We start from the raw sequence: 26,455 nt of genomic DNA on the forward strand, positions 1-26,455 counted from the left end.
TCCCTCTTGGCCTGGCGCTGGTTCTTTGGCTCAAGAGACTCATCCCTCCTTTCAGGGAGTTGTAGAGGGCCATGAGGTCTCCCCTCAGCCTCCTCTTCTCCAGACTAAACCCCCCCAGTTCCCTCAGCCGCTCCCCATCAGACCTGTGCTCCAGACCCTGCACCAGCTCCGTTGCCCTTCTCTGGACACGCTCGAGTCATTCAATGGCCTTTTTGGAGTGAGAGGCCCAAAACTGAACCCACTCATCGAGGGGCGGCCTCACCAGTGCTGAGTACAGGGGTGAGATCCCTTCCCTGTCCCTGCTGGCCACACTATTTCTGATATAAGCCAGGATGCCATTGGCCTTCATGGCCACCTGGGCACACTGCTGGTCATCTCAGCCCAGAGGAAAGCACAGCATTGCTACAAACAAGTGCACAGGAGGCCCCATTCCAGCGTGGGGGACTTCTTCACTTGAGCAGGGTACGGTCCTGAGACAGGTGCCCAGAGTGATGGGAGATCTCTGTCCTTGGGGGGGGTTTCAAGACTTAGGTAAGCAAAGACACAGCCACCCTAATCTAGTGTTGGGAATAGTCCTACCATGAGCAAGCGGCTGAAAGGAGATCTCAGAGGTCCTTTCACCAGCCCTGCTGGGGTTTACAGCACTGTGCCTGCTGACCATCACTTTTCTCCCGGCTGGACTTCAGTCCAGGGGTGCCCTGCCATGGAGTGGTACAGGCACTTCTGCCCTAGCTTTGCAGAGGTCCTGGTTGGCTCCCTGCTCCTCAACCCAGCCACAGTGCCTGTTGCCTGCAGGAAGGATTATAGCACTTTAATCTCTTTTACTTATCTTGAGTCATCTCTCTTACTGACTTTAAGATGGACAGAATTGCATCTTGGATGCATCCATTGACTTTTGATGGAGCTCTGAGTGGTGGGAAGAAGGCAAACATGAGCCATGGTAGCAAGCACATCAGTTTCCCATTCAACAGGCCAGGTGCTCCTTGCAGCCCATAGTCCTGTGTCTCATACTTTTCACCATGCTGGGCTAACCAGCCCTCTGCAGAGGCCAGTGTGATTAGCCCTGGGCCACGGGCCATATCCTACTATTTCCAAAAAGCCTTTTGCTTCCTCTGTTTGCCCTTCTCCCCTGGGGGAACCAGCCTCAGAGCAACACCAGTACTGCCAGGCACATCTCAGCCCTGGCATCCTTAACAGAGAACAAGAGGAGGAGGGATGGGACAAGCCTTCCCAGCATTGTCCAGGGCTGCTCAACACTCATCTATGTCCTCTCATCCTATGAGCCATCAGGGATGTGCATCAATGCCAGGAGACAGTGAGCAAGGGCTGGAGGGTGAAATCCTGGCTTTTAAACCCCATACCTATCTTTGCTCCTCACACCTGCTCTGTGTAAACACCTGTCCTAGGAATAACAAATTCCCTGCCACAGCTATTAAAACATTTTAGACATCGCGTGGCAAGTAGCTGACATGTCAGGAAACCCTTCCAGGTCACCTGAACCATCCCAGCTTCTTGTTTTGGTGATAGAAGCATGGGAGAGTCCAGAATTCATGCAAACACCATTGCATGGCACAGTAAGTTTATCTGGTGGTCAGCAGCATGGGTTGAGCATTTTGGGACAGGCCAGCTCAACAGCTGCCGAATCAGTTTCATGGTTATTCAGGCATCATTAAGCCACCAGTGACTGCAGAAGCACTGATGCTCTGAGCTGTCCTGACCTCCTGGTGGGTGCAGGTGGCAGACTGGGATGCTGGTGACTGGCAGCAGAGGTGTGTGCTGAACCTGCCACTACTGCTCATCTCCCACCACCTGCCTTTGTCGCTGTCTCCTGTACAGGGAGAGGTAGGTGCTAGCTGCTTGATTTATCCTCCTCTGGCAGCTACTGCCTGTCACCGCTCAGCACCCCAGGGGATGCCCAGCAGGGAAGGCAGAGGCGGAGGATCTCTCACTGTTGTCTGCTGTCAGGCAGCTCCTGTGTGCCTGCGGGCACTGGCGATGCAGGGAGGAGGCTTTGCAGGGGTCACTTTTCCTCCACAAAGGGGTGCAAGGCCGAGATGACACTGACCTATCTTGCCTGGCACCACCAGGTGGAAGGGCAGCAAGGAGTTGCAGGAGCTGCCCCATGGCCCATCCTGGCTGCTCAGGGTAAAATCCATCCAGAGCAAGGCTGGGTCTGCAGCAGAGCCAGGAGGCCACGGCAAGTGCCCTAAATGACGTGGCTGCTCACCAGAGTGGTCAGGTTCCCCCAGAACCAGGGCTGTCCTCTTTGGGGCTGGTTTTGGTGCTGCCTGGGGCTTTGCAGTGCACCTACATCCTCTGGCTCCTCCAGCGTACATCCACCTTCCCCTCTGCCTTGGGCTTGGCCCCATTTCATGCCATCTGGGGCATTCTCCGTCGTCCTTGCCCCTTCTCCCTGCTGGAGCCTGCTGACGGTGGTGCTGGTGGGATGCAGCAGGGATAACCTGCCAGGCCTTCATGACCACTCACACCTTCTCTCCAGGGCTGTATCCCATGGGATTCTTCCAAGCAGGTTACTGACGAGGCCTCAAGCTGCGCCAGGGCAGGGTCAGACTGGCTCTTAGGAAGGATTTCTTTGCAGAAGGGGTTGTTGGGCGTTGGAATGGGCTGCCCAGGGCAGGGGGGGAGTCCCCATCCCTGGAGGGGTTGAAGAGTCGGGTTGACCCAGCGCTGAGGGATCTGGTGGAGTTGGGAACGGTCAGGGTGAGGTTCATGGTTGGACTGGAGGAGCTTCAAGGGCTTTTCCAACCTAGAGGATTCTGTGATTCTCCCCTAGTCTCAGGGGGTGCCACACTGCCCCCAGCCTGGGGGAAAGGGCGTCTGTGGCCCCACTGCGACTGTTTGCAGGAGGCAGCTGCGTTACTCCGGCTCACGCCGGGTGGTCTCTGGGTGCCGAGGCAGAGCTGCCCGTGGGCTCCTCTGCAGCCGGACATCCCTCCTCTGGGTACACGGGGGGGGTCACCCCCGCCGCTGCTGTCGGGGGGGGAGGCCGAGGCGTGGCGGAGGTGCCGCGCTCTGGCGGGGCAGCACTGCCACCTCGCGGTGTGTCACCCGCGGCTCCGCCACAGCCCCGGCCCCGGCCGCGGCCACCGCCCGCTCCCGGGGACACCCCGATGGGAAGGGCAGGGAGCGCTGTGCCAGGCTGGAGGTGGTTTTGTGCATCCTCCGGGATGGCTCATCCGCGGCTGCCCGCAGGCAGCCACCTCCTGGAGCTGCCGACATTCCAGCCTCAGATCAAGAGGAGGAGGAGGAGATGCTCAGAGGATGGGAGAGGAAGGCTTGGCTTGAACACAGCAACGCTGAAAGCCAAAGCACCGCTCAGGAGTCTCAAGGACCTGGAGGAGCTGCTGTCTGGACCAACACCAGCTTCCAGGAGATGCTGAAAACCAGTAACCAGCCCCCTGTAACTCAGCATTTAAATAAGGTTAAGAGGACAGTCAGGGACAAAGGACACAGGAGCACTAGGACACAGCCATCGATCAATCCAGGATGAAATGATGGAGTGGTCTCATTTTGGCTGTATGTTAAGAAAGGGCATTAGGGCAGAAATACAATTACTGTCCAGAAACACTGTTTTGTGGAAGGTAAGTATTTTCAAACTCACCTGTCATCTTTTCTTGACACGATTACAGGTCTGGTTGATAGAGGAACTCTGCTGATAAAATAAAATTGCATTTCTTCTGGGCATCTGATTTATTATGGGGTGACATTTTGATTGAAAATGTGTATTATATTGCATTAAGAGGGCATATATTCAATGAATTAAAGACCAGCTCAGTGACAGATCTCCAAAGGTAATTATTAATGGAGATGCACTGGTGAACGAAGTTTCATCTGGCTGGGGTCTCTGGGCTGATTTTTGGTTTCACACCAGTCATTCCCTTTTTCAGCTGTTTTTTAAACAATGCAACACCTTCCTTGTGACCTCTAGAGGCAGCAGGCAGGGGGAACAGAGGGTTTTCCAGCCCCCCTTTCCAGCACACCTCCCCCCCCCCCCCCAATCCCAAGGCCTGCACGCCATCCTTTTTCCTTGAACATCCTCCCCTGAGCTCCAGCTGTTGCTGCATTTGCTTTGGGGACCCAAATGCCACTGTCTCATGAAGGTCAGTGCAGCTGCCACAGGATTCCTGAAAGGAGACTGCAGTGGCTATGTATCAGAAAGCCCCTCCTAGCCACACACTGCGTGCCCCATGGAGTGGCCTGACTTGTCCCCAGGGTCCCAAGGATGTTCACCTGCTGGGGTCACTGGGGCACGTCCCATCCCTCTGCTCCCTGCTGCAGTGGAGCTTGGACACTGGTGGCATTTTGGGGCTCTTTTGTGGCAGAGCTGAATGCACATCCCTGGGCACCATCCCTGGGCTCGGTGGTGTGAAGCATTGGCTTTTACATTTTGCAGGTCTGGGTTTTGCTCCTGGGGTTGAACAGATCTGGTTAGTGCAAGGCACAGCCACTCAAAGGCAACTGGGAGCAACCTAGGTGCCAGAGACCCCCATCTTCTCCCACTCTATTACAGAGACACGGTCCCCAAACCACTGAAGTGAGGTCAGTGGGAAGGACATGTCTCATCAAGGATGCTGGAGGCCCTGCTGAGCCACACAGGCACTGACAATCCCTTTTCCAGAGCTCTGCTCCATCAGGGTGTGGTGCCAAGGTGGCCATCTGGAGGGGTCAGTCCCAAGCAGCCACGATGACAAGGCTGGGTACTGGTGACCACCACGCTCTGCCCATCACCCAGACCAGGAGCTACCCCTGGGCCTCACCAAGCATCCCTTGGATGGCCATGCCACCTACTGCTCATGTCACCTGTCACCTCCTTCACCACAAAGCTGTGGCATGCCTTTGGGCATCTCTACCTTTCTGTTGCCTTATGCCCTGTCACCACCAGTCCCTGCTGCGGGTCCTGCATTTTTGCTGACCAAGCTGTTCCCTGACTGGAAACAGCTAGGGTCGAGCACAGAAAGGGGAACAAGTTTCTCTCTTGTGCAGAGAAAGTGAAACTTGGCACTTCTCTTTCCCAACCCGGCAAACCACTGCGCGTGCAAGTAGATCCCCCCCACCCTGCTCCTCTTCCCCCCTGCTCCTAGGGAAGGGCTTCCAGCAAACAGAGCTGCTGCTCAGACTGGTCTGTCTTCAGCCCCAGCAAGGAGGTAAGTCACCCCAAATAGCTGGGGACACATGCTTCCTCTGCCACCACCCTGTCCCCCTCCTTTCTTCACTTCCCCACTCCGCAGGGGTTTAAAGCAGGAAAAGGGGGAGAAGGTGTTGCAGGGAGACAGGGGCTGCAGGAATCTGTCCTTGCTCCACGTGGTTGTCGACATCACTGGGCTCTGCAGGCTTGTCCCAGGCTGAGTACCTCAGGTTTTGGGGTAGGTCTCTGTGCTCTGGACATCCGTCCTCTCTCCCAGCTCTGTGTGTTGGAGATCCCTTTTGCCTATTTACCCCCTTCCTGTTTATCCCTCCTCTGTCATGTCTCTTTGCATCCCTTCCTCATCTGTGCTCTCTTTCATACGTGACCACTGCCCTGTACATCAGTGCTTGCTCCCCCAACACTGGAAGCAGCATCCTCTGCACGCATCTGATGTGTGAACACCCATCACCAGGACATGCACCAAAGGGTTTATGTTGTTCTCCCCATCCTGGGCTTTCCAATTCCACAGCCCTGTCATAGGCACGTGTCAGAGATTTTCAGTAACATCAGTGATTTCATATCACACAAGGAAACAGCCTCAAAAAATCCTTCCATGAAGTGGTATGTGGTATCCAGCTATCTGTATCGGACAACACACGGGTGGCGTGGTAGCTCTGTGCATGCATCTGATGAGAGCACTTGCATGTCTGTGTCCATGGTGCAGCTGTGTGCTTGCTGTGTGTTTGTCTCCATCCCCAATGCTCCCACCCCTGTGCTTGCAGGGAGGCATGATGAAACTCAAGCTTTGGTTGGTGACCAGCACGCTGGCAGCAGTGTTGGGCATGGCCCTGCTGCAGGACGTGTGTCGGGCACCAGATGGCAAGGACGGCTTCCCGGGAATCCCTGGCCTAGATGGGAGGCCAGGGCAGAAGGGTGACATGGGAGAGCCAGGTAAGAGGGAGCCTGGGGATGTGTGGTGTGGGTGGCCTGGGATCCTCAAGCCTCCTCTTGGTAGGAGGAGCGTCATGGGCTGTGGGAGCAGCTCAGGAGATGTCAGATGTGCATGAACTACTCCTTCTCACCACCTGTCCCCAGGGAAATCAACACAGAGGACGGGCATCCGGGGACTCAAAGGGGATGCAGGTGAACCAGGGCTTCCTGGCATCCCAGGGAACCGGGGCTACCACGGCCTGCATGGTCTCCCTGGGCCCGTAGGGCAGCCGGGGCCGAGGGGGAACAAGGGGAAAGTTGGCAATATCCTGGAGCAGCCGCGTCCTGCCTTCTCTGCCTCACGGAAGTCCCCACCGTCTATGGGCAGGACAGTGGTGTTCGACAACATCATCACCAACCAGGAGAACTCCTACAGTCCTGAGACTGGGGAGTTCACCTGCCGCGTCCCCGGGCTCTACTACTTTGCCTACCAGGTGGTCTCCAGCGGGGACCTCTGCCTGAGCATCACCAAGAACCGGGAGCACGTGGTCAGCTTCTGCGATTACAACAGCCGTGACATCCTGCAGGTGAACTCGGGCAGCAGTGTGCTCAGCCTAGTTGTGGGTGACCAGGTCTCCATCAGCACTGACCATGTCAGGGGCAGCAAGATTTACAGCGGCTCTGAGGCAGACAGCGTCTTCAGCGGCTTCATGCTGTTCCCGCAGACGGGCTGATGGACCCACAGTCCGGACCTGCTTAGCACCAGAGCATTGCGGTGTGTGTGCCTGCATGTGTTTTCCCCCTGTGAGTGCGTGGGATGGTTTAGTACCACAGCAAAAAGGGGATGGCCCCAGATTGAGCCACCAGATGGGTCCTGTGCTTCCACCAGTGTCACAAAGTGGCCAGGCTGTGGGTCACCACTGCAGCAGTGAGACCCCTGCTAGCAGTTACCTCCGTGCGGAGCCTGCCTGCTCCATCCTGGAGGCAGAGGACTCCTGGCCCCAGCAGTCCTTTCTGCTCCTGGGTGCTCAGACCCCACACTGGAGGGGCCCAGTTGTCACTGGAGCCATTCACCAGCTGTGGCTCTTTGCTCCTGAGTGGGCAGTCACTGCATGCCACTGCTTCTGCTACACTAACCATTGCAAATACCTTTCTGGTGCCGGGCCCCTACTGCCTCTCACATCCTCCCCATCAGTATAAATAAAACCTGTTTCCACGACAGCTGCTTGGGTTTTCTTTCTTATTCGTGCATCTTCCCCAAACCACCAATGTCCTGGGCCCCTGTCCAAGCTGCCCAGGGAGAGAAGCAATCCCAGCTTGCCCCTAGCCAAGCTCAGACCCCAACTGCAAAGGCAGAAGGACAGGAGGGAACTGAGTGAACAAACAGAGCTGGCACTTACAGGGAGGAACGGGAAATCTCTGGGACTAGCCTATGTGTGTCCTTTCTCTCATGACTCCACGCTAGCTGTCCTCTACAAGGGTAAATACAGGCAGCAGACCACCCACCCGCATGGTCCTCTGTTAGTACCCAAACTCTCCCAGGAAGAGGAAAGGCAGCTGTGGTCCTCCAGCCTTTCCGCAAGGAGGGACAGGGATATCAGGGTGACTGATGGGGTTGTGGGTGATGGTGGTGGAGTTATGAGGCTATGCTCTTCTCTCTTTGGCTTGGAGTGAGACTAATGGGCAGTATAGCAGGCTGGGCAGGTGTCAGGCAGTGAAAAAACATCAGGGAAGCCACGCAGATGTCATACCCTGGGACTGCTACTCGGAGGAGCTGCTACACACATGCTGGGCAGTCAAATGTCTCCATTCCTGGAGCAATGAGGAAGAGGCCAGGTCAGCTGCAAAGGGCAACACCCTGAACCAGGGTTGCTGGGGGCCCTGCAAATCCGGCACCCAGCAGAGCTGGATGAGCACAGGGCAAGGTGCAGAGAGGCCAGCCAGCCTGCAGGTCAGAAACCCTCAAGGAGAAACATCCTTCAGTCCCATTGCCTAGGGGTGTAGTATTTCCCTTCAGAGCCAGGCAATGACCTTGCACCAGCCCTCTGTTGCACAGGCTCTGTGGAGCTGTCCTGAGGCCCTGCTCCATGTCTGCTCACTGCCCTTCTCCTCCTAAATGAGTTAAGGACGGGTGAAAGGGAGGCGATTTGTGGAGCGTTAGTCTCCATGGTGGTTGGAGGGTTTGTGGCACATCTCTTGGCAGAGGCTCATCCCACCTCTGTCCTTGAGTTGCTGCGGTGACATGAGTGCAGATCTCACTGGACAGCCAAGAAAGTGCTTGCTCAGAGGAAACAATCAGGCAGGAGGATGTGAAACTCAGCTGGGGGCCAACTGGGTGTTCTGAGCCCCCAAGAGCCCTTTCTTAGCTCTGCAACTTCCTCCAGGAGAGTGTCACGGAGAGTCACCCACGCTGTGCTGTGCCAGCAGGCAGTGCCCACAGCAGCCAGAGGGCTCAACAGAGCAGGATCCCGTACTCTGCTCCCCCCATCAGAGGTAAGAGGTGCTGCAGGGTTCATCTCTTTGGGGTGGGCTGTGTGGAGACGGGGGGTCCAGCACAGTGCTGGGCTATGTGAGAGGAGGAGAAGGAGACAGAGGCACTGCCAGGCTGCACACATGTCATGGCGGGGGGATGCACGCTTGCCCTTGCTGGGGGAAAACCCAGTCCCCTGGGCCAGGCACTGTCCTGGGAGATCCCCAGCTGACTGGCAGAGCCAGGAAAGTCAGGCTGCTGCTGGAAGGGGGGTGAGATCTTCTGGGTCCGGGGAGCTCCAGCCTCAGTGCTGCATGGTGTAACAGTCTGCGGTGGCATATTCATCTGCGGGGGATTCAGGACACTGGACTGGGAGAGCTTTGGGCTTGGCCACAAGATCTCATGGCTCCATCCAGACTGAAAGTCCAACCACCCTTGTGCCATCAGGGGCTGCCCTGGGGTTGAGCTCAGGGTCCATCTCCACATATCTGCTTCCCCACCACCTGGAAATTGGTATGGGGGGGGCACTGAGGGCCCAGACATTGCAGCCAGGTGCTCCTGGTGCAGTCAGTCTCGTAGCACAGTACCTCCTTTGCCCCATAGCCTGGAAGCCACCCTCCTATGCCCCCTCACCCTAAGCACTTTCTTTTCCTTTCCATGCTCCAGAGCACCAAAATGGGCCAGAGCTTCTGGGAGCAGCTCGGTCTGGGCCTCACCCTCCTACTCCTGAATTTAGAGTCTGCTGTGACTGGAGATGCCCCTCACAGCTGCTATGGGGCTCCAGGCCTGCCTGGCATGCCAGGTGTGCCAGGCAAGGATGGCCGGGATGGTCTGAAGGGAGCCAAAGGCGAGCCAGGTGAGTGAGCAAGGAGGAGAACAACGAAGGCTGTTGGAGGCGGGGCCACTGAGTCCTCTGTGGCCAGTCCGCCTTGGTTTTCAGGCAGTGGAGAGCATCCTCTGTGGACAGGGAAGGAGGAGAGTAGGCTGGAGAGAGGCAACCACCCTCTCCTGCCCCAGGGAAGGGGCTGGTGGAACATCTCCCCACATCCTCCCATTGACACTGTTTCCCTTTCACTCTCCACTGCCCCACAGGCATCCCAGCCACTCCTGCAACACAAGGGCCCAAGGGCATGAAAGGGGAACCAGGCATCCCTGGCTTGCCAGGCAAGACTGGCCCCATTGGTCCCCCTGGTCCCCCTGGAGACCCTGGGACAATGGGCATGGCTGGAGAGCCAGGTATACCAGGCAGCTACAAGCAGAAGCACCAGTCAGCATTTTCAGTGACGAGACAGACCAGTGAGCACCCCCTGAAGAACGTCCCCGTGGTGTTCAACCACGTCATCACCAACACCAACCATGATTACAACACTGCCACGGGCAAGTTCACTTGCAAGATCCCTGGCCTTTATTACTTTGTCTTCCACACCTCACAGACAGCCAACCTCTGCGTCAGTCTGTACAAGGACGACACCAAAATGGCCAGCTTCTGTGACCACAAGACTAACACCATGCAGGTGAGCTCTGGTGGGGTCCTCCTCCGCCTGGGTGCTGGGAATGAGGTTTGGCTGGCGGTGAATGACTACAACGGCATGGTGGGCGTCGGCAACTCTGACAGCATCTTCTCGGGGTTCCTGCTCTTCCCGGACTAGAGGACCACCAGAGCCCACCCTAGCACGCTGACCTCTTCACCCTGCCCTGAAAACACTGCTGCTCACCGCCAGGCTGTTGCTGATGCCTCAGGTTTCTCTGCCGGGTGGGAAGCCCCTGCAAGGGGGTCAACCCCAGCTGCCAGACACAACCCCCTGGCCTGGGAACCGAGCGCAGGCAGCCGCTGAACAGAGGGGACAGGCACATCTGGATGCATCTTCACCCAGAGTGCCAAGCCCCCAGCATCCTGCTGGCACTGCCATATGCATTCACCCTGCTAACCCCACATTACCTTCTGCTGCTGGAGCCAGAGATCTCTCTGCATCTTTCCCCTTCCCACCTGTGTCACACAAGGGACAGCCAAGTGTCCTGGAACAGGCTTGCCGCAGCACCTTTGCCATAATCTGCCTGTGGAAAGGGTCAATAAAAATGTCCCTAGTGTGCCTGGCCTAGAGTGTTTTTTCCTCCATGACTTGCCTTTCTGCAGGTGGAGCCCATGTGTGGCCAGATGGATGTGCTGTGCACGCGTGCATGTGTGTGTGTGCACAACATCTGGACATCTGCATGGCATCAGAACATCCCTGAGCCCTCGCTGGCCCAGTCGTGCTTAGTATCAGTGGGCATCACACACCACTCACAACCCTCTCTGACTGCAGGAAGGGGACAGTTCCTGTGTCCATGCACAGAGCCCCCACCTAAGAGGGGACTAAGACTCCTCCAAGCATGGGCCTTGATACTCCCCCTCCCCTCCAAGTAGATGCGATTCAGTTGCAGAGGGCCACAGGCCACGCAGCAAGTCTTATAGCCATGCATCCGATGGCTGGGACATCTCCAGAGTCCCAGCCTCACCAGAGACAGGACAGGGGAAGCACTGGCTTCCCTGAGCCAGACCAAGCTGACTCATGGCTGTGGAAGTTACAGAGCCCACCAGAACCCAATGGAGATTTCTCCTGGTGTCACAAATTGTACAGCGGAAAAGGAGGTCATCTCCCGCAAACATCCTGTGCTTTCCTTCCACAAAGCATCAGCAGAAAGCAGGACTGGAAATGCTTTTACTGCAGGGTGAAATCACTTCCCATCTGCAACATTTAGGAGAGTCTGGGGGACAGATTCAAGGTGATGAAACCTGACATCCTGTAGCATCCTCTGGGCCTGCCAGTACCTCACAGCTGAGCTGGGCACGTGCAGAGAAGCCTGAGGGAAGCTAGCTAAGCGCATGCTCATTTCTGCCGTCCTAAGAGGTTACCCCAAACTCCTCTGAAGCTCACGGCAGTGTTCCCCATAGCAAGCACACCTGAGCAGGTCCCAGGGAACCTGCAGGGCAGAGCAGACATCCCTCTTCTCCCCAGGGCCAGAGCTGTATGCCTAGGGGGACCCGGAGTGTTGTTTGGGGACAGCATGTTCTGCTGAGCTGATGGACAGCATTCATGGCGGATATGAAAGTACCACTGAAGAAAGGGTGGGAGCTAAAGATAAAAAAGGGATGTGGCCCAGATCCTTTCACAATAACCCTTGTAGCAAACTTCTGCTTTATCTCGTGGTCATTTCCAGGCAGGACGTTGGTGTATCCCGCTCCATCTCCCCATCCGTGCAGTGAGAAGCTCAAGGTAAGAGCAAGACATCGGCAAGGCTGAGCCCCAGCTCCCCACTGCAGATAGGAGCACACAGGGAACCAGGCAGCACCAGGGTGACAGTCAGCCTCTGCATCACTGACATTTTGCTGTGGCTTGGGGCAGAAGAGAAAGGAGGCTTCTAGGCTGGGAGTGGTGGAGAAGCCTGATGGGACCCTGACATCTCCTGCTTTGCCTGAGGAAAGGGGGAGAGGGAGTAAGGAGATGGCAAAGGCCAAGAGGGGTGATCAGGGACTGAGCATCAGTCTGAAAGGTGCCCTGGGGGTGATCTCCTGCCCTGAGATGCTCCTGTTGTCTGCCTGGACTTGGGTTGGGAGCCAGCAGATCAGTCCTTGTACCTGTCACATCCAAATTGGAGCTGCTGTGGGCTAGAGGATCCAAGTCACTGACCTCTTTTCCTGCTGACACCAGAGTTTCAGTGCTGGGAAAGTCCACCTGAGGCCAGAGAGTGTGGCTGGGGTGATGTGATGTCCAGATACAGCCCCCAGATGCCCAGTGCTTATCACACATGCACCTGTTGCAGGAGCTGGGGGAAGGAGCTGAGCTGTGGGACGCAGGGAGGGCAGAAGGAAGGTGGGACCCCAGGGACTGGAAGCCTAGATGATTGTCCCCAGATACAGCAATGCTGCTGGGATGAAGCAGGCATGTGGCAGTGCACAATGGGAATCCACAGGGTTTAGGAGGGCAGGTTTGGGGGTTACGTTGCCATCTGCAAAGACTAAAGCTGTCCCTCAGATACGCTGGTAGAAAGCAAGAGCTATCCCCTTGCAGATGATGAAACTGCTCTGGCCTGGGGAAGGATTTTACCCTGCAGGTGTGGTCCTAAGATGGGATGGAGCATTTCTCCTCTGAGGGAGTAGCAGGGACTCAGAGCAGTAGGGACCTGCAGCACATGCCCATGGCAGCAGCATGGTCAGGCTGGACATCAGACTTCTGGGACAGGTTAACCTGTCCCCAGATATTCATGTGGCTGAAGCTCTGGGCACTTGTAAACTGGTAATTTAAGAGTGAGAAGAGACTGACAAGCCTTCCCATGCCCAAAGGGGCTGGTCCCTCCAAGGCTATATCAGGAAAGCGGATTTGGCTCTGCAGCAGGATGTTTTCTCTCCCTGATGGTATTACCCAAATATGCTTCTAGTCATTGTCCTCCAGAGCAGCACAGAGTGCCTTCTCCATCTCTCCCACTGCCCAAGACAAGCCTCTCAACATCCTTCTGTGTTCCAGCAGATGCAGACTGTGTGGGCAATGTTGATCTGTCTGGCTGGAGGGCAGCTTGCAAGTGCCACACTCTGCAAGACCTATGGCACCATCCCAGGCATCCCAGGGTCACCAGGACAGCCTGGCAGCAACGGCAGAGATGGGGAGAATGGCCTAAAGGGTGAACAAGGTAAGTAGGAAGCTGCAAGTGGGGAAAACGTTGTCTTGTGAATGCCAAGGACACAAGAAGGACCAGGAAAAGGCAAGGCCAGACACATGGTCCTGGGAACGTAATCCATTTTCCTCTAGTCCCTCTGGGGTGTTACCAGGTGGGGGTGATGCTCAGGGACAGAAGGGGCTGGACAGGCTGGAGAACCCTGAGGAACCTGGGGAGGAAGGTTGCACAAGAGCAAGGGGTGTCACATCTGCCAGGTGGGCAGGGGTTTCCATTAACCCGCACCCCAGCACAGGTACCTGCTCTTTCCTTCCCAGTGCCCCCTCTGCAGACCCGTGGGGGCTCAGCTGCAACTATGACGACTCTTCCTCCTGCTTTCTAGGTCCCCCTGGCCGGGTGGAGCATGAAGGAGACAGAGGGGAGAAGGGAGACCCAGGATTGCCAGGGCACCCTGGGAAGATCGGCCCCAGTGGCCCACCAGGTTCAAAGGGATTACCAGGTCCCATGGGACCCCCTGGCCCTCAGGGGGACTCTGGTGACTACCAGGCCACCCTCAAGTCCGCCTTCTCTGCTGCCAGGACCATTAGCTCCTACCCACGCCGGGAGGTGCCCATCCGCTTCGACCGCATCATCACCAATGAGAAGGGCCATTACGAGAACCGGTATGGCCGCTTCACCTGCCGGGTCCCGGGCATCTACTACTTCACTTACCACGTCACCTCCAGGGGCAACCTGTGCCTCAATGTGAAAAAGGGCCGGGGTGGCAGCAGGGGTGACAAGGTGGTGACCTTCTGTGACTACGTGCACAGCAGCTACCAGGTCACCACGGGTGGCGTGGTCCTCAAGATGGCAGTGAACGAGTCTGTCTGGCTGGAGCCAACGGAGAAGAACTCCCTGGTGGGGATTGAAGGGTCCGACAGCATCTTCTCTGGCTTCCTCATCTTCCCCGAGGTTTAGCCTGCTGAATGGGTCCCTCTTGCAGCCCTTCTCCTGTTGCTGGTTGGTCCCCGCAGGGCTGAAGATTCCCCTGGAAATGACTTTTTGCTCCAGATTTGGTGCCCTAAGCACGCTGCTGCTGGTCTTGCACATTAAATGACAGCTCATTGTGCTGCTGGTTTCTTCCTGCCTTGGATTTGCCTCCTTACCCCCTCATAATGCTCAGAGAACCAGGGCATTGCCTTCCGCACCCCTGGGTGCAGCCTCGGCTCATTAGCATCTCATTACTGCTGAGCAGAGCCAGACAATTCATGCAGTTCCTGCTGAGTATCTCCTTCCAGAGCCACCCAGAGAAAGTCCCAGCCCAGGGTTAGGAGAACACAGAGAGGAAGCCTGGTCTCTAACAGTGGGTGGGACACACAACATAGTGGGAATATTGAGGCCACTGGGTACTGGTGGTAGATGGGGAGACGCTGGAGATGGTGCTGTACTGGATAGTCCTGAGGATGGTAGGATCTGGGGACACCAACCTCTGAGACTTTATCTTGGGGTAGTGGTGACAAGAATATCCACAGAAGTTTGTCAAAGCTTGTGTCAAGATGAGCCAGGTGTATGTGGGGAAGACAGAGTTTGATGCCATGATGGAAGAGGGGTGGGGCACATGGCTGTCCCCTGGTGCAGCTGGGCAGGGTCCAGAGCAGCCCCATAACCCCAGCAGAGGACCAGCACGTGTAGGTCCTACAGCACAGCCAAGCCGTCCCAGGGATGTCTTTATTAAGAGTAGAGCTGATGGACCCAAAGATCTCCCCGTGAATAAGAGCTGAAGACCCCAAGGATGTCCCTGTCCCAGGTGACAATGAAGCATTGTACCTGGGTGGGCAAGTGGCTGTGGCAGCTGTGCAGTGTGAAGCCCATGGGGGTGTACACGGAGCACTCAGGACATAGAAGAGGAGAATTTTTGTGGGGATCTGGGATTTGAAAGGGGCTAGATGAAGAGGATGATGATAAAGGGTCTTGGGGGGGCGGGGGTGGTGGGATATGCACTGGTTTTTGTGAAGCATCGCCACTAAGCTCTGCTTGTGGCTCCAGGGCTCCAGAGCTCTGGGCTGCACAGGTCTCCCTGCCCCAGTGCAGGACAGTGACTGGCACTGGTACGGCCAGCTCCAAGGCTCCAGGTTCTGTCCGAGACGATGTGCCGGCAGGTGGCACTGGAGACCGGATCAGTCCTCACCCAACAGCCCATTGTCCCACGGCTGGGAAGGCAAAGTTTGCAGGGACCGGGCAGAATTGCGAGGCTCAGCTCTGCCTTGCCTTGCAAGGTCTGGGAGGAGGCACCGGGCAGGATTAGTGCCGCCTCCTGCGGCCCTGGGTTAATGTCTCGTCCTCACCACCTTGCTGCTTCATCCTTCCCACACAGCAAAATCTGCGCCTTCTGTCCCCAGGGGTGCAGCCACCAGACCTCTATCTCCTATCAGAAAGTCAGGGCAGAGATGGTCGATGTTGCACCCCTGTGGAGGGCACTGGTAAGGCCACACCTCAATGAGTGGGTTCAGTTTTGGGCCCCTCACTCCAAAAAGGCCATTGAATGACTCGAGCGTGTCCAGAGAAGGGCAACGGAGCTGGTGCAGGGTCTGGAGCACAGGTCTGATGGGGAGCGGCTGAGGGAACTGGGGGGGTTTAGTCTGGAGAAGAGGAGGCTGAGGGGAGACCTCATGGCCCTCTACAACTCCCTGAAAGGAGGGTGCAGAGAGGGGGGATGAGTCTCTTGACCCAAGGAACAAGCGCCAGGACAAGAGGGAATGGCCTCAGGCTGCGCCAGGGCAGGGTCAGACTGGCTCTTAGGAAGGATTTCTTTGCAGAAGGGGTTGTTGGGCGTTGGAATGGGCTGCCCAGGGCAGGGGGGGAGTCCCCATCCCTGGAGGTGTTCAAGAGGCAGGTTGACATAGCACTTAGGGATCTGGTGGAGTTGGGAACTGTCAGTGTGAGGTTAACGGTTGGACTAAATGATCTGCAAGGTCCCTTCCAACCGAGATGATTCTGTGATTCTGTGATTCTGTGGGCTCCTTTTAAAACACAGCTGAAATGCTCATGTCGTTTTGCAGGTGGAGACACAGCATGCCAAATAAAATCAGGTCAGCAGGTCAGGTGAAGGAAAAGAGTAGGTATCTGACCCCCAAAACAGGCTGGGCAGCATACACCAGCTAAGTCTCCTGAACCCTCAGCAGGTTGCAGGAGACGCCAAACCAAGGAGCAGTCAATGGAGGACAGGGCTGCCGCTCAGAGAGCCTTGACAGGCTGGAGAAATAAGCTGGCAGGAACCTACTGACATTTAACGGAGACAAATGCAAAGTCTTCCTCTGGCACCAGGATAACCCCACGAAATAGGACAGGCCAGGGGCAGAAGGAAGCTTTGCAGGCTGGGATCTGGGATGCTGGTGGACAGCAAGGTAAAGCTTTCTGCCTTTCTGAGTAATTGCTATAATAATTTTGACTTTTGAAAAGGTCTTTGTCAGGACCCCTCTGGAGTGGAGCTGGTTTTATTTTTAAAACTAATGTCTGACCTAACACCAGCACAAGCCAAACACAGTTTCTAGGGTCTTGGCTGTGCCTGGAGAGAGTTAGAGGGCAGTGCAGGCACCAGCTGTTTCTAAAGTGTAGCTCACTGTGCTTACACAGCTGGAACACAGAGGTGCACAGGACACTGCTTCCTCCTGTGGGCTTCAGCCAGCACCCAGCAGTGCCACCTCAGGCATTAGCTCCATGGGACAGCAGCTGTCTGCTCCCTGAAGCTGCCACTGCATGGGCCATGGAGCAGCACCCCCCTCAGGTATCCAAAATGGGGCGGGTGGTGGTCCATGCAACGTCACCGTTCAGTTCCTCCAGGGCCTCTGAGCACAGGCAGGGTGTTTATAACCCTGAAGGAAGCCCTAAGCCCCAGGCCTCCACCCCAGGGCCTCTGGAGAGGATCCCCTCCTCGCAAGCTGTTACAGCACTTGCTGAGGCCAGAGCCAAACTGCAGATGCCCCCTCGAATGGGACCATCCACAGGAGGAGCCTGTGCAAGATCCTTAGTGGCGCTCAGGGCCACAGCAAGAAAAATTCAAACCTCGCTGGGTAGGTAGGTGCTGCGCTGCCAGCCACACGTTGCTGCTTGATGTTACCCAGGAAGGGCAGGACTGCTCCAGCCCTGCTCTCAAACCTCCCCTGCGCTGCCCTGTGGTACGTAATTAATTATTCCATGCAAAACAAAGCAACCTTGGAACAACACAACCATTAACAGAGGAGTCGGACAGAAACCTGTTGCAGGGTCAGGTGCAGCCTGGTGGTGAGGATGTTGGACAGGGCAAGCTACAGTCACTGTCTCTCGGGGAAAGGACCAATTTGCATTTTTAATTAATTCTTTACATTGTACATATGAGCACCAGTCACCCACCAAACTTTAACCTGGCCACATCTGCACCCATTGAATAGATTTGCAGGTTTTGTTCTCTGCCGGGACCTGTCGGCTGTCGCAGAGCTCTGTGCACCTTCTCCGCCTGCGCTGTCTTGGTGCTCGCTCGCAGCACTCTGCATGTTTACAGCACTCACCCGTGCACACTCACCCTGCTCTGGGCACAGACTTGCTGCTCTGTCCGTGCTCACACTGTACCCTTACCCCACTCCCTGCACGTACTCGCTGCTCTGAGTGCACTCACACTGCGCGCTCCCCCTGCTCTGTGGATGCTCTCTGCAGATCTGCCCTGACACGCATGAGCTGCTCCTCTTCTCTCCCTTTTGATTTTTCTTTTTATTTTAATAGCATCACAGCTGAAACTGGAGCAGCAATACTTCTTCATGGTTAAGCCAGAGCTAAGCCGTACAGCTTCACCAGGTGGTGCTGTGACCCTCGTCTGTGGAGTCAGGCCTCCACCAAGGTCTGGGATGTGCCCAGACAGAAAACCACCAGATGCTCAGCAGATGCTCTGGTGGAAGTTGAGGCGGGTGGTGTTTTGAGGTGACTTCAGAGCAGGAGTTTTAGGTTTGTAAGTGTTCTGCCAAGCTGCAGCTAAGCAGCCGTGGGGTGCTTTGATCTCTCAGTGTTGGAGGTCACATGGACTTGGTGAGCTGAGCGGGGCAGAGCTAACCCAGAGCACAGCCATGTCACCCAGTCACCCTGCCCCATCACTACCAGATGAAGGTGTCCAGTGACATGAAAATGCAGCAGGTGGGAAGGTCACTTTCTGGGGACTACCTGCAACCAGGCACTGGTTTGGTCCAAAGCTCAACTGGTGTAAATCCACTGATGTGCAAAGACACTGGGAGAGAGCTGTCAGGATTTTCAAATAAAATCTTCCTATTTCAAGGCACACAGCAACAGCAATCAGCAAGAATAACCCATGGAGGTTTCCCCTGCATCATCTAGCTGGGGTTTTGGTGGTTTTCTCTGTGCTGAAGCTCCAGTCCAGGCCTAAGCAGGACTGGCAGGATCTGATGTGGCGGAGCACGCTGGGTGCCTCAGTGTTAACAGAAAGTGAAGCTGAACTAGAGAGATCAAAGTGCACTCATGCTGTTTGTCAGCAAGATTGAGCCAGGGAAGTTGGTCCCACGGTCTGATCACTAGCAAACGCTGTGGCACTTGCAGAGGTGTTGATCCATTTGTGCTGAGTGTGGTCAGTTCCCAATACCTGCTACCCAAGGAAGAACCCTTCCTAAACCATTCTCGGTTCTCCCCGGTCCTTGCTGGCAACCACACGGCCACAGCCGGGCTGCCTGGCGTGTCTAGAGGCTACGGAGTGCAGCCTCCCTTACAAACCCTGCCCGACAGCCCTTCTCCCACGGGGATCATGACATTGCTCCTAGATGCAGGGATGCTTTTCCCTCGCCAGCAGCTCCCTCCTGAGCAGCCCACGAGCGTTTCCTTCCCTTCAGCCTTCCGGCACCATGGCACAGTCGCTGCTGTCAAGAGAGTGGCTGCTCCAACCTCCTCTGTCGTTGGACGGTGCTGTGTAGTAAGACATTGCACTTTTTGGTGTTCTTCCTTCCCTCCCCTTCCCCAAACCGTGATAACAAGCAGGAGGCATATGGGAAACCCTGCACGGGTCCAGTGCTGTGCCACAGTGTTGGTGTGCTCTGGGCTGAGGCGTTACTGGGGCAGTGCACCGGGCTGTGCTGGCTGAGAGTTACAGACACCGATGAGACACAGCAGGACCAACACAGATTAGGTGGGGACTGAGGCCACACACGTTTGCCTCAGTCTCAGCAGGGCAGGAGCTCCCCAGATGGATCCCCTGGGTGCGCTGGCTCCAGTGGAGAATGGGACTGACTGCAACCTCCGTGTGACTCATGCGGAGTTTGATCCAGCAGGAATTAGTCTGAGACAAGGAAGGGAGTTCAGACAACACCTCCTATCCCAAAGCTAACCTCAGGGCTTCTGATAAGTTTGTTTCCCCCATCCTCATTCAGGCTTGGATTTGAATTTGAATGGGAAGGAGCAATCACTCCTTTTGCCTGGAGCAACTCAGGCTGGCTTGTCTCCCACTTTGAGCTGCACAGGGAATTCCTGCTTTTCCTGGCCCCTCTGCAAGGACTGGGAGCTGCCGAGGCTCTGCTCTGGGCTGGCCACCAAGGGGTTAAGTCACAGCCCCCTTTTTTTTTTCTGCTCTGCCTCCTTATGAGGAACAGCCTTTGCGGGGCTGCAGAAAGGCTCTTTCTTTCCCCAGCAGATCTCTGGGAATGAAAAGTCTGTGTTCCAGATATTAAATTACTCATAAAATAGTTGGCCTGTCCCCGAGGCGGCTCTGCAACCCCCCCCAGCCCCCGCCGCCCGCTCTGACGGGCTGCTGATGTGCATCTGCATGTCACCTCCTGCTACAAGGTCAATCTCTCCAATTTAAAGCAGCAACGTTGGAAAGCAAACCAGATTTCAGCCGGAATTAGCTTCAAATGGAGCATTCAGGGGACTCGTGCTGGGAAGGGAGCGCGGGAGGGGAAGGACCAGCAGAAGCGGGTTGTAGGGTGCTGCCATCCTGCTGGGGCGGGACCCCGCGGCAGGGCACCCCATGCAACCCCGGGCTGGACCGAGGCGACAGGGATGCTGCCGGGGGAGGGATGCTTGGGCATCCCTGACCCTGTGGTGTGGGCTGCGTGTGGGCAGGGGGGGTGGGAAGAGCTCAATCCCTCACCCCTTTGCAGCTTTGGCAGCCCCGGCCCTGGGTGACGACAGAGAGTCACTTCGCCCCTGTGGGACATCGCTTGGGCCAGCGCGGCCATTGGTGACCCACAGTCCGGTGCGGGTGCAAGGCGGGGTGGTGGGGCCGAGGTTTCCATGGGGATGTGCAGGGATGGGAAGCCTGGCTGGTGTTCAGCTCCAGGCACAGCTCGCCTCGACATCAGGCTCAGCTTCTTCCGCTCTGCTTCCCGCTGCCTCCCACCCTCCTGTGCCTGGTGCCTCCGCCCTTGCGTGGGGCAGCAGCATAAGGGGCTGCAGGAGAGTCTGGTGGGAGTACGGCTCGGTCCTGCCTGTCCCAGTGCATCTCCTTAACCCCTCGGGGGATGCACCTCCACGAGTTTGGGTTTGCCACCCCACCCCCGTGGTCCCGGAGGGGTGAGATCCGCTGCTGTGCTGGGGATCCTCCCTGCTGTGATGTGGGACCGGGCTGCTGGCAAAACCCCAAAACTGGCGCTGGAGATGCAATAACGCGGGTCTGGGACAGCCCCACATGCCCCGCTCTCCTCTCCAGAGGTTTTCTGTGTTTTGCAAGAGAAAGGAGAGGCAGACCTTTTTTTTCTTCTACTGCTAGCTCCTGGGAGTGACTGGGGACACATCAGTGACCCCCCTGAATGCCTCAGTTTCCCCACAGGGAGGAGCAGACCCTGCTGTGTTACGTGCCCTGTCCTACCAGCCTTGCTGGAGTTTCACCCCTCGTTTTGGGGGAACGGGAAGACAGGAAGATGCGCTGTCATCTCAGCCTATGTGAGGCTGTGAGACAAGCCCCAAGCCCCATTCTTGTCATACATGTAGCCATGTGCCTCCATGACACGAGTCAGAAGCTCACATGAATTAATACGCAGGGCACGTAGCAGGCACATGCACCTAACTCAAACCACACAAACACCATGCAAAGCACAGCACGCTCTCAGCATGCAGCGCAAGAGCAACGCAGCAGCAGGCTGGGCAGCCGGGAGTCAGGACTCCAGGATTGCTCTCAGCTGCCTCCCGCTGCCCTAAAGCTTGCATTTCAATGCAGAGGAAAATAAAAAACCAAACAAAACCCAAGAGAGCTAGGCCACAGCGCAGTGAGACACGGCCATGTGCAACCTTACGAGGGCTGCTACACCACAGAAGGCTCCTGGGGAGATGTGTGCAACACACACGGACACACACCTGCAATACCCATCTGGTTTTTGAACGGGGATTATCTTCGAGTCTGCGCTCCTGGATGACTCGGAGAGAGCAGGAGCTGGAGCCCTAGGGTGAGCGCTCGGAAAGCAGCTCCCCAAGGACTGAATGCCGCTGCCCAGCTCTCCCTTCTGTTCCCATTATGTGCCAGGAGAGCTTTTGTCTGGATATGCTGGCATGTGCAGTCACCAAGGAGACAGGAACAGCGGCGGGTCATCAGCAGCACTTCCAGAGGAGCGGGAGGGAGCCCGACAGCCCCGCACGTCCTCGAGCGAGCACCTCCTGCCAGCAGGATGGCATGGCCTGGTGTCCTCTGCTGTGCGAGGTGACCCTGTGCCATGGATCCATCCCTGCAGCCTGGGGATGGCCATGAGGGCTGGACACGGAGAGTCTGACCCTGGGAACACGGGGCTTTTGCACAGTGTTTTGGCTCCTGGAGATCCCCCGGCTAACAGCACCAGGCACCAGCAGTGGGAAGCCCCCAGCATCCACCAAGACCTGGACTCTGCTCCTGTGATGATACTTGAGCTTTGCTTAGCACTAGAGGGGACCTGCCAGTGCCACCAGCTGCCCACAGCAGAGCACAGTCCCTGGGGATGCAGGGGCAGAACGTTGTCCACTCTGGGTGCAGTGCTGGGTGCCTCCTCCCCACCCTGGGTGCTGGCCCTGCATGTAGAAGAGCTCCTTGGAGAAAGGCAAGGATCAGCTGGCCCTTCCCAGCCTCGGATGCTCTCCTGGGGCAGTCTAGGTAACCAGGAGTCTTCTCTCTTTCTAACGTCCATGTGGATCCACCACAATTGCTCCAACTCTGTCCCCAGGCTCAGGATGAGTCCTGGTAGTTCTGCTTCGGTCCTTCAGTCTCCACCTCCATCACACTTGTCTCTCAGGCTTGCTGAAAAGCAAGGAGCTAAAACAATTAGCCAGTGTTTTGCTAACAGCATTTCATACCTATTTTATTTTGATTCAGAGGAGGACCTGTGTCCTCACTGAGCAGAGAAAGAGGGGAAAGAAAAGCCTTTTTGAAGGAGAAACAAATGCCAGGGGAGTTTTTGAAATGCTGTAGCATTCCCCTAGTAAAATGCAATTACAGGAATATCGGATGTGTCTGAATATTGTGCATTCATGACCCCAAGGAGCTCTACCAAAGCATCCGAGCACCCTGAGCCCAGGCAGACAGAAGCATCACCCATTTATTATTAACGCATTTTGGTGTTTGTGATTCTGGATTCAATGTATTTAATTTTTAAAGGCAGCTTGTGTTGTTCTGGGTTTTGATAATTTTTCTCCCTCACAGCATTAAAATGTGGGTGCTGTCAAATCACCTTTATTTCCCCAAGCCACACTTCTTCTTAAGTGTCCAAGGTGTTTCCTTGACCCTGGTTTTGCTGCAGCATCACTTGTGTCTAGGAGTGCTCAGAGGGACTGAAGTAAATGTCACAGGACACAGGCAGTGCCCCCCCAGGTTTCATCTTGCAATTTTCAGCCATGGAAGATCAACCTCCAGCCCAACAAGCCAGGTTCAGCTGCATGTCTGGCTGCTCGCAGTGTGCCACAACTACTTGGCACAGCCTCTCGGCACAGCCTGCGAGATTCAATGAAGGCTACATATGCTTTGCCTCTGCGCAGGACCACCAAAGCACCCTCTTTTATCCTTACTTCTGGTCTCTTTGTCCCACTGCCAGTGTGGTCCTGAAGTTTGCATGTCCTGCTGTATCTGCAGGCGCATCCATCCTGCACACCCCATTTGCCAAGTCAGGGTGATCTGCTGCAGGAGATAGGCTGTACAGAACAGGATTTAGGCTCTGTGGTCCCTTTTGACCTGGAACAACATCCATCAGCTATTGGTGGATGCTCTGCTGTGTAGTAACTAGTCAGAAATTGCACCGAAAACCCGAGTGGAGACAGTAATGATGAACATTTTCAGAGTGGATTTTCCATTTTCTGGTAAGGTATTGAAGCTCTTGCTGACACCTTAACACAGTTTGGCTAAGCAGTGAGCAGCACAGGCTGTTATTCAGTCTCAGCCAGGGTGTCACCCCCCTGCCAGGACCATGCAAGCTCGGAGGCCACCTTAGCTGGGGCGAGATGCCTTGCGAGCATCCTCAGAGCCACATTTCGTGGTGCATGGTCATTTTGCCTCTGGCTGCTGCTAACGTTTCACTGCTTGCAAGACACGGTGCGTGCACTACCCTTCACTGGAAATTTTCCTGGCCCTGATCTATATGTCATATAACTGCCTTCGAGCAGCTGGCAAACAAACAAGGGGACGTGTTGGAGCACAGACCGGAGTGAGAAGGGCGATAGGTGTGCTTGTGAGTACTTCCATTTCCAGCCTCAGCATACGCTTCGGGGGCCTGTTGTACGCCCTGAAAATCCACGACAAGGCACAGGGGCAAGCGCACGTTTTGGGGGTGGGCTGTTTGACATTTCTGGGCTGCTGAGGCTATTGTGCAGCTCAGTTTTGCTTCCTTCTTAACCGGGGACTGTCTGCTGCAATACAAAGGGGCAAAATGCCGCAGCAGGAGATGGCTGTGCTTGAGCCAGGAAAACCCAGCCGACATTTTCCTCCTTCCCCGGCTTTACCACTAGATGTCATAGGAAAAGCAACATTGCCTGCTCGGCTCTCCCGGATGGGGTTTTGGGGGGCTAGCAGGTCCTCCTCCCGCTGCCGGACACACAGCATCTTCCCAGCCTCCACCTCGGTGGCTTTGTCTGTCTGCAGAGCCCCTGTAAAACCCATCGCCAGAGATTCAGGGTTCAATGGACATTGAAATGCAACTGAAACCTTTTTTCCCAGCGCCTGGCTAAGCCGCCTGCTCGGACCCTCCCAGGAGGGAGCCACACGTCACCCTTTCTCAAAGGGGCAACGCTGTCACGCCGGGACCCGCGGCACCTACAGCAATATGGTCCCCTCAAACAAGTCGGACAAACAAGGCCTTTATAGGCACTTTCTTTTCTTCTGGAGTGGAAGAGAGAGAAGCCGGGGGAGAACTCGGGGGCGTCCCACTGCAGTAGAGCAGCACACAAAGGCTCGCAATGAAAGGGGCGCCAGCAAATCCTCTTAGGGGCTTCGCTGTGTGCACATTCATATCCCGGCCCCATCTGCCGGGGGGGATCCCCGGGAGCGAGGGGGGGGAGACGGGCTCTCCCTGCCCTGCGCCGCCAAAGCAAGCAAAGCGTATTCAGGGAGTGAGAAAGGGATGAAAAGGAAGAAAGGCCGTGCCACGCCGGTGCAGAGCCCAGCAGTAAATGCAGCTCTGCCGACACTGCGGGGAGGGGGAGGCAGCTTTGGCGGGGGCTGAATGAGTGCTGGCCCCCCCTTGGCCCCAAGGAATGAGATGGGAGTGGGGAGGGGGGACACCCTTCCTGGGGGAGTGAGGTGGGCAGGGAGAGAGCCCCGTGCCTCTAGGCAGAAGAGTGATGCTGGTCCCCTGGGCACAGAGGAACACGCTCCATGGGTTAATGGTGCCTTGACTGGTGGCGACCTGGTGGGAACTGGTGGGACTGTAGGAGGGTGGTGGTGACCTGGCCCCCTGGAAAGCCAATGTGCTGGTGGTGGTGTTCAGAGCCATGCAAGCTGAGCCACGCTGGGGCATTGCAGTCCTGCTGCACAACTCCCAGGGCATTAGGGAGCCTCATGGGGCTCCGGGCAGGCTCACGGGCATCCAGCATCACACAGCCCTCAGAAGCCAGAGTAATGGCACCTTTCCTGCAGATGAGGTCAGCAGGACGGGATCCGATCCAGCGTCCTACTCTCGGAGTGTGAGCAGCTGCCCGATACTTCTCGAAGCCAGCAGTTGTCAGGACCAGAGGAACCATGCGTGGGGCCATAGCAGATGGTGGGAAGCAGCTTCTAGAGCCTGGAGCCAGGCACCCAGGCAGGGGAAGGAAATCCTCGTGTCTGTCAAGGCAGCACTTTATCTCATTGAGGCTTTCAGTGCCTATGAAGACTGAGCAAAGCTAACCAGGACTTGAGTTTCCCACCAGGACAGGGGAAAGCCAGGGATACTTTTAGTCCTGTCTGGAGAAACCATCTGTCCCTCCCTAGAAGCAGACAATGAAGGTGACTCAGTAAATAACACACATTGATACCCACTTCTAGGTGCTGTCTCCCACAGGTTTGCACTCGCTGGACCTCTTCTTTTTCCTGCCTGTCCTGCAGCCTCAACTCTCTTTGCATTGTGCATTGGTGAGCACAAGAATGTGTCTAAACTGAGTCAGTCTACACCAGGGATTTGCCCTCTGCTTCCCCAGGCTCAGCGCAGCCGCTCTGCGGTGCTTGGACATGGGTGAGCAGATCATGAAGGTTAGGCCAGCGTGGGTGCTTTTGGAAAGCACAGCAGGAAATTAAGACCAGGCAACCTAAGCCCAGCCCAAGTTCTCTGCCTCTCATGGGGAGGACTAATGTGTTTGTCTAGTGATGCCAGTGACTTGCACATACTGTAGCAGTATGGAGGGAGTGGGGAAGACGTGATGTTCTCTCTCGTATGGGCTGAGGATTTAATTACTGCAGCTAAGGCAGCTTCTGCCTCTTTCTAGCCTGGCGTCGGTCCAGTCCAGGGAGTGGTCCTTTCTCTCTGGTGGCCTGCAGCCAGTGCTCCAGGAGCCCTTCCAATTCTGCTGTGATGTGGTTGGGTCATGCACTAGGAGAACTCTTTCCTGCAGCTGGGTGGGGATGTCAGGGAAGGAGGACAAAGTGCTAGAGAAGCAAAGAGGATCAGGGTGCCCCAGGCTGCATTAGGTCTCTTTGGGAGGCAGTGGAGCAGGGAGACGTGAGCAGGAGCGGGGCTGAGGTTGGGATGTGGCTGCTTTGGGCAGTCCCATCAGGGTCCCTAAGGTTTTCAAGAATGTGGCTGAGGAAAGCATGCAGGGGTGAAGTAGTGGCAGTTATTTCCCATCTGGGGAGCTCCAAAGCCCTGTGATCACAGGTAGATAGCAGTGGGTAT

General features: G+C 56.1%; 3 protein-coding genes across 5 annotated transcripts; all 3 read left to right on the forward strand.

Annotated features, from left to right (window-relative positions):
• Positions 1-5,043: 5,043 nt before the first annotated feature.
• On the forward strand, positions 5,044-7,297 carry C1QA (complement C1q A chain). Of its 2 annotated transcripts, none has more exons than XM_074848061.1 (3): positions 5,044-5,165; positions 5,929-6,097; positions 6,242-7,297. In XM_074848061.1, the coding sequence occupies exons 2-3, from the start codon at positions 5,935-5,937 to the stop codon at positions 6,808-6,810; spliced, it is 732 nt and encodes a 243-aa protein (XP_074704162.1). In that variant the 5' UTR covers positions 5,044-5,165; positions 5,929-5,934; the 3' UTR covers positions 6,811-7,297. The 2 variants fall into 2 exon arrangements, with proteins under 2 accessions (XP_074704162.1, XP_074704163.1); XM_074848062.1 differs by lacking the exon at positions 5,044-5,165 and adding an exon at positions 5,271-5,384.
• A 1,168-nt stretch (positions 7,298-8,465) lies between these two features.
• C1QC (complement C1q C chain) lies at positions 8,466-10,641 on the forward strand. The gene is made up of 3 exons (XM_074848003.1): positions 8,466-8,569; positions 9,213-9,402; positions 9,639-10,641. The coding sequence occupies exons 2-3, from the start codon at positions 9,222-9,224 to the stop codon at positions 10,193-10,195; spliced, it is 738 nt and encodes a 245-aa protein (XP_074704104.1). The 5' UTR covers positions 8,466-8,569; positions 9,213-9,221; the 3' UTR covers positions 10,196-10,641.
• A 988-nt stretch (positions 10,642-11,629) lies between these two features.
• Positions 11,630-14,304, forward strand: C1QB (complement C1q B chain). 2 transcript variants are annotated; one of them, XM_074848039.1, is made up of 3 exons: positions 11,630-11,800; positions 13,052-13,211; positions 13,579-14,304. In XM_074848039.1, exons 1-3 carry the CDS (start codon positions 11,630-11,632, stop codon positions 14,151-14,153), a joined length of 906 nt encoding a protein of 301 aa, XP_074704140.1. In that variant the 3' UTR covers positions 14,154-14,304. The 2 variants fall into 2 exon arrangements, with proteins under 2 accessions (XP_074704140.1, XP_074704141.1); XM_074848040.1 differs by having other exon boundaries at positions 11,751-11,800; positions 13,049-13,211.
• The last annotated feature ends 12,151 nt before the right edge of the window (positions 14,305-26,455 follow it).

Source organism: Strix aluco, chromosome 22, assembly GCF_031877795.1.
Source record: "Strix aluco isolate bStrAlu1 chromosome 22, bStrAlu1.hap1, whole genome shotgun sequence".
In the NCBI taxonomy this organism is placed as follows: Eukaryota; Metazoa; Chordata; class Aves; order Strigiformes; family Strigidae; genus Strix; species Strix aluco.